Raw genomic sequence first — 5627 nt, 5'->3', positions numbered from 1 at the left:
TTCAAACTTCCCAAGTGTTCTCGGAAAATAAAGGTGAAAGGAATGAAAAGTATGGGTACCGGAGGAAATCGGAAGGTAAGCGGCATATGATAGGATATAATAGAACATCTTAAACAAAGGTTTACCAATAGAAATACCTGGATTTTCCATGCGAATCGGAGAAATGATCGGCCATTTTTCCGTGTAATCTGCCTTTTTAAGTCACGTGTTTCCCCACACTGCCAAAAATATTAAAGCTACGGATCATAAACTTCACTCAATGATTAATTACTACTACACAAGGATCCCTACTGGTTTTTGGATCAGTGGCGCATAGGTCAATGCAACAGACACTTTACTTAATTTCTGTAAATATTTTCGTTTCCGGGCTGTAATACTGATGTTTAAAGATACCTGACCATAAGTCAGATGGTTTAATATATCTTTTATTAATGTAACTACAACACTGACATACATATAAACATACAGAAACACAGCACTCTCTCTCTCTCTCTCTCTCTCTCTCTCTCTCTCTGACTGGATATGTAATAAAGTAGGCGGAGCTATAATGTTGTAATGTCTCTACTACAAGGGCTATAAGACACACTATTCAACTAAGCACTACTTCAGGAAGGTCCCAAATTTTTGGGGTCGCTCGATAAGTAAAAGGTCACAGTGACCCCGGCTCTTATTCATAAACTTTCAATTTATGTATAACATCTGCAGTTTTCAAACATTACAAAATGATTCATTTATCATTTCTGGGCTCTTACGTATAATAGCTGTAGCTTTCATAATTTACAGAATTAGTAAGTTTTACTTGAGGAGCCCTCCACACGCACACGCACACACACACACACTACCAACACATACACATACCTCAAAATGAATTGTTGTTTAAATGCCCACTTTTACTGGCCTGTCCTATTTTGCATAAATCCGAACGGGCGTATTATTCCACCTTAATGGGAACTCTTGTTTAACTTTATCATGTGTTACGTAAATATTTTGCTTAATGTTACAATCGTTACAATTCACAGAGATTATATTAAAAGTCGCAACGACCATGCAGATCCACTAGGGATCTTTTTAATAGTCATGGCGACAAGAAATCAAAATACTAAGGCATCACCAGCCTAACGTAGTGTACATAAAAAGAACTTTCGTTTTTACAATAGGAATATTATTACCATTACAATAGGAAAATTGGTATCATCAGTAGAGGAGAATGACTTTGAGGAAGTCGACCATAGCTTGCAACATGGCTCCTCCAGATTCGGTCAGTATCCCCGTTTGTTTGTTGACTTTCACCAGATCATCGACAGATATCCGGAGTGCTGGAACCAATTCTTCAGCCCTCTTTAAGCTTCCAGCTCTTGCGTGGAACGCAACAAGACCTACAAAGGTTTACATTTGAAATAAATTTGCCTTAGGTTTGGTAATATAAATTATAGATTTTTATATCGACGTCAAAAGTGTCTACGTAAAACACACATTGTATGTTTCTCTTAAACAAAGCCATAATGATTTTGCTCTCATGACAAAAAAGCACCTGACATTAAGTTAAAAGACCGGCTAGAAGACTGTGCAGTATTTAAAAACAAAATATTACTGGTAAATGGGTACATGTTAACAGAGGGTAATGGCTTTGCTACAGGTGACAGACTATGTTCTGTCGGATACAGAAATCACGTAACACAGCATATCGTTTCAAAAAAAATGAGAGTCGTTGCTAGATCATCACGGAAAGGCTTGAAATTGCAATAGCATGAAACTAGTATTTCATATATGATTTAAAAGAACTATATGACAACACAGAACTCTTGTTGACCAAGATATTAATGTTTTATACAATACCTGTTGAAACGTATGCTGCATGAAAACTCTTGTCGTAGTTCCGAAGCTCGCGTCGAATAGATGATACCGATTTGGCATTTGGCAAATCTGAATGATCTGAGAAAATCCCGTGTACCATCTCTGCATAACATAAGGAATTATGTATGTATTCATGCACTATCTGCTCAACAAAGAACTGAACTGAGGCATTCTGTAGACCACTCGGATCAAGCCAAATGACGCCAGGTGTTGAGCATGATGTACCACCCACATGCACGCGTTCTTCTGACTTATAAAATGCAAAACAAGCTACAAGCTGAATAATGGTGCGGTGTAACTCAGGCGTTGTATCATGCAAATATTTCATTGCAACGTCCATTTTCTTTGTTATTTCCGCACGTTCGTCACGATTGAAAAGATGTCGTTTAGCGTCCATGAACGCTTCACTGTTTTTCAGTAGTCCTGAACTGTTCAGATTAATAATAAGCTTGGAATTCTCGTCAAAACTGTATATAACTTCACGTTCAGAGAACGGTATTCCAAGCTGAAGAGACTTCTCAACTGCAGAATAAAAAGTTGTTTTCTGTTCATGATGTGGTACGTCCACTGTCGATAAACCGAAAAGTCCAAGTTTTTGATTCATGAATCCAGTTTCGTATACAAAAGGCCAAAAGAGCTTTAGAAATATGTCTGTTGAGCCTATCGCTTTAAGTGATGTTTCGTCTGCCATTCGAGGAAATAATTTCACAAACTGTAAATCAGACATATATTCTTTTGAGAAAATCTGAATAGTTTCTTTCCAATTTTTGAAGAATATTATTATTTCGTCTGCAATATTTTTTCGAAGAGTATTCGCTGTCTGAAACCAACTTTCCTCGTATGATTCACTTTCGTTGGCATGACTAGCAGTAGCTAAATGTACATGACCTTTGTTATTACTACTGTACTTTCTGGTATCTGACAGTTTCATACTGAATGAATTCCTTTTGTCAACCTTTGCATCAACCAGTTTCATACTAAATGAATTTCTTTTGCTCACCTCTACGTCTGACAGTTTCGCACTAAATGCATCATTTTTGCTGACTCTTGCATCAGTCAATTTCATACTGAATGAGATATCATTTTTAGCCTTCGCATCAGATATTTTCATATTGTATAAATTTCTATCGCTGTCTTCAGCGTCAGACAGTTTCATACTAAATAAATTCCCATCGCTGTCGTCAGCGTCAGACAGTTTCATACTGAATATATTCCCATCGCTGTCGTCGGCGTCAGACAGTTTCATACTGAATAACTTCCTATCGCTGTCGACGGCGTCAGACAGTTTCATACTGAATACATTCCTCTCGGTGTCGCCGGCGTCAGACAGTTTCATACTGAATAAATTCCCATCGGTGTCGTCAGCGTCAGATAGTTTCATACTAAATACATTCCAATCGCTGTCGACGGCGTCAGACAGTTTCATACTGAATAAATTCCTATCGCTGTCGTCGGCGTCAGACAGTTTCATACCGAAAGTCTTCCCATCGCTTTCGTCGGCGTCAGACAATTTCATGCTAAATGAATTCTCATCATCGCTGTCGTCGGCGTCAGATACTTCCATACTGAAATAATTCTTATCTTTGCCGTTGGCGTCAGACAGTTTCATACTGAATGCATTCCCATTGCTGTCTTCGGTGTCAGACTGTTTCATACTGAATGCATTCCCATCGCTGTCTTCGGTGTCAGATAGTTTCATACTGAATGTATTCCTATCTTTGTCGTTGGCGTCAGACAATTTCATACTGAATGAATTCTCATAGCTGTCTTCGGCGTCAGACATTTTCATACTGAATGAATTCTCATCATCGCTGTCGTCGGTGTCACATAGTTTCATACTGAATGTATTCCTATCTTTGTCGTCAGTGTCAGACAGTTTCATACTGAATAAATTCTCATCGCTGTCTTCGGCGTCAGACAGTTTCATACTGAATGAATTCTCATCATCGCTGTCGTCGGCGTCACATAGTTTCATACTGAATATATTCCTATCTTTGTCGTTGGCGTCAGGCAGTTTCATACTGAATGAATTCTCATCGCTTTCTTCGGTGTCAGACAGTTTCATACTGAATGAATTCTCGTCGCTGTCGTCGGCGTCAGACACTTTCATACTAAATAAATTTCCATCGCTGTCGTCGGCGACAGACAGTTTCATACTGAATAAATTCCTGTCTTTGTCGTTGGCGTCAGGCAGTTTCATACTGAATGAATTCTCATCGCTTTCTTCGGTGTCAGACAGTTTCATACTGAATGAATTCTCGTCGCTGTCGTCGGCGTCAGACACTTTCATACTGAATAAATTTCCATCGCTGTCGTCGGCGACAAACAGTTTCATACTGAATGAATTCCTATCCCTGTCATCGCCATTAGACAGTTTCATACTGAATGAATTCCCATTGCTGTCGTCCTTGTCAGACAGTTTCATACTGCATGAATTCCCGATGTTGTCGTTCGCGTCAGACAGTTTCATACTGAATGAATTTTCATCGCTGTCGTCCGCATCAGACGGTTTCATACTGAATGAATTGTCCTCGCTGTCGGCGGCGTCAGATAGTTTCATACTGAATAAATACCCATTGCTGTCGACCATGTCAGACAGTTTTATACTGAATGAATTCCCATCGCTTTCGTCCGCGTCAGACAGTTTTATATTGAAAGAATTCCTCTCGGTGTCGTCGGCGTCAGACAGTTTCATACTGTATAAATTTTCATCCCTGTCGTCTGCGTCAAACAGTTTCATACTGAATGAATTCTCATCGCTGTCGTCCGCGTCAGACAGTTTCATATTGAAAGAATTCCTATCCCTGCCGTCCGCGTCAGACAGTTTCATACTGAATAAATTTTCATCCCTGTCGTTCGCATCAGACAGTTTCAAACTGAATAAATTCTCATCGCTGTCGTCCGCGTTAGACAATTTCATATTGAAAGAATTCTTATCGCTGTCGTCGGCGTCAGACAGTTTCATACTGAATGAATTCTCTTTGTTAGTCGTAGCATCAGACAGTTTCATACTGAATGAATTGCCTTTGATAGCCGTAGCGTCAGACAGTTTCTTACTGAATGAATTCACTTTATTGTCTTCTTTATTTGACAGTTTCATACTGAAAGCATTATCTTTGATGTGTTTTGCATCAGATTGTTTCATACTGAATAATTTCCCATAATCGTCCTTAGAATAAGTAGATTCCATATTTTGTGCCACATCTTGCTGTGAATATCTTGTATTTTGTTTGCAATAACTATCTTGGTATATCTGAATGTTTCTCCTAAGCTGTTGAATAGTATCATTGTCCTTGAAATTTTGTACTGGTTCATTTGCATTGATAGAGCCTGAAAGATATAGAGGAGCGACTAAAATGCTGAGTAAGTAAAATACGCCCACCATTTAATATAAACATTTAGTTAATTAGAAAAGGAATTCAGTCAAAATAAACGTACTTCCCGAGAACTAACAGACACAAGAAACTAAAAGCGGCTGAAATAATCGGAAACATACTGTACTGTTGATTTATTTTTCAGATTTCTTTTCAAAGGTCTTTGTATAATTGTTATAACATTTCAACGAGTATGTTAGTTTGAGATTTAACAATGCCTTTTTGTTGTTTATTGTCCTATGGACAATTGTTCATCTTCAAGATGATTGGATACTTCACCACTCTCGCTTATGTCCTAATGTTTAGTCATGTGAACTCACAGTCGCGGTAAAGCAAAGCAGACAATATAGTACGCGAATGCGTTGATCATTGTAGAAGTACCTTTAAATTTTAGCGGAT

At 38.5% G+C, this 5627-nt stretch overlaps 1 protein-coding gene across 1 annotated transcript; it reads right to left on the bottom strand.

The window, feature by feature from the left end:
* Positions 1 to 534: 534 nt before the first annotated feature.
* Positions 535 to 5131, bottom strand: LOC123541033 (dentin sialophosphoprotein-like). The gene is made up of 2 exons (XM_045326384.2): positions 1837 to 5131; positions 535 to 1376 (listed from the first exon to the last, which is right to left on the bottom strand). Exons 1-2 carry the CDS (start codon positions 5042 to 5044, stop codon positions 1195 to 1197), a joined length of 3390 nt encoding a protein of 1129 aa, XP_045182319.2. The 5' UTR covers positions 5045 to 5131; the 3' UTR covers positions 535 to 1194.
* Between the last annotated feature and the right edge of the window lie 496 nt (positions 5132 to 5627).

This window comes from Mercenaria mercenaria, chromosome 16 (assembly GCF_021730395.1).
Source record: "Mercenaria mercenaria strain notata chromosome 16, MADL_Memer_1, whole genome shotgun sequence".
In the NCBI taxonomy this organism is placed as follows: Eukaryota; Metazoa; Mollusca; class Bivalvia; order Venerida; family Veneridae; genus Mercenaria; species Mercenaria mercenaria.
The sequence above is the reverse complement of the archived record's forward strand: the minus strand, read 5'-3'. Positions and strand labels throughout refer to the sequence as shown.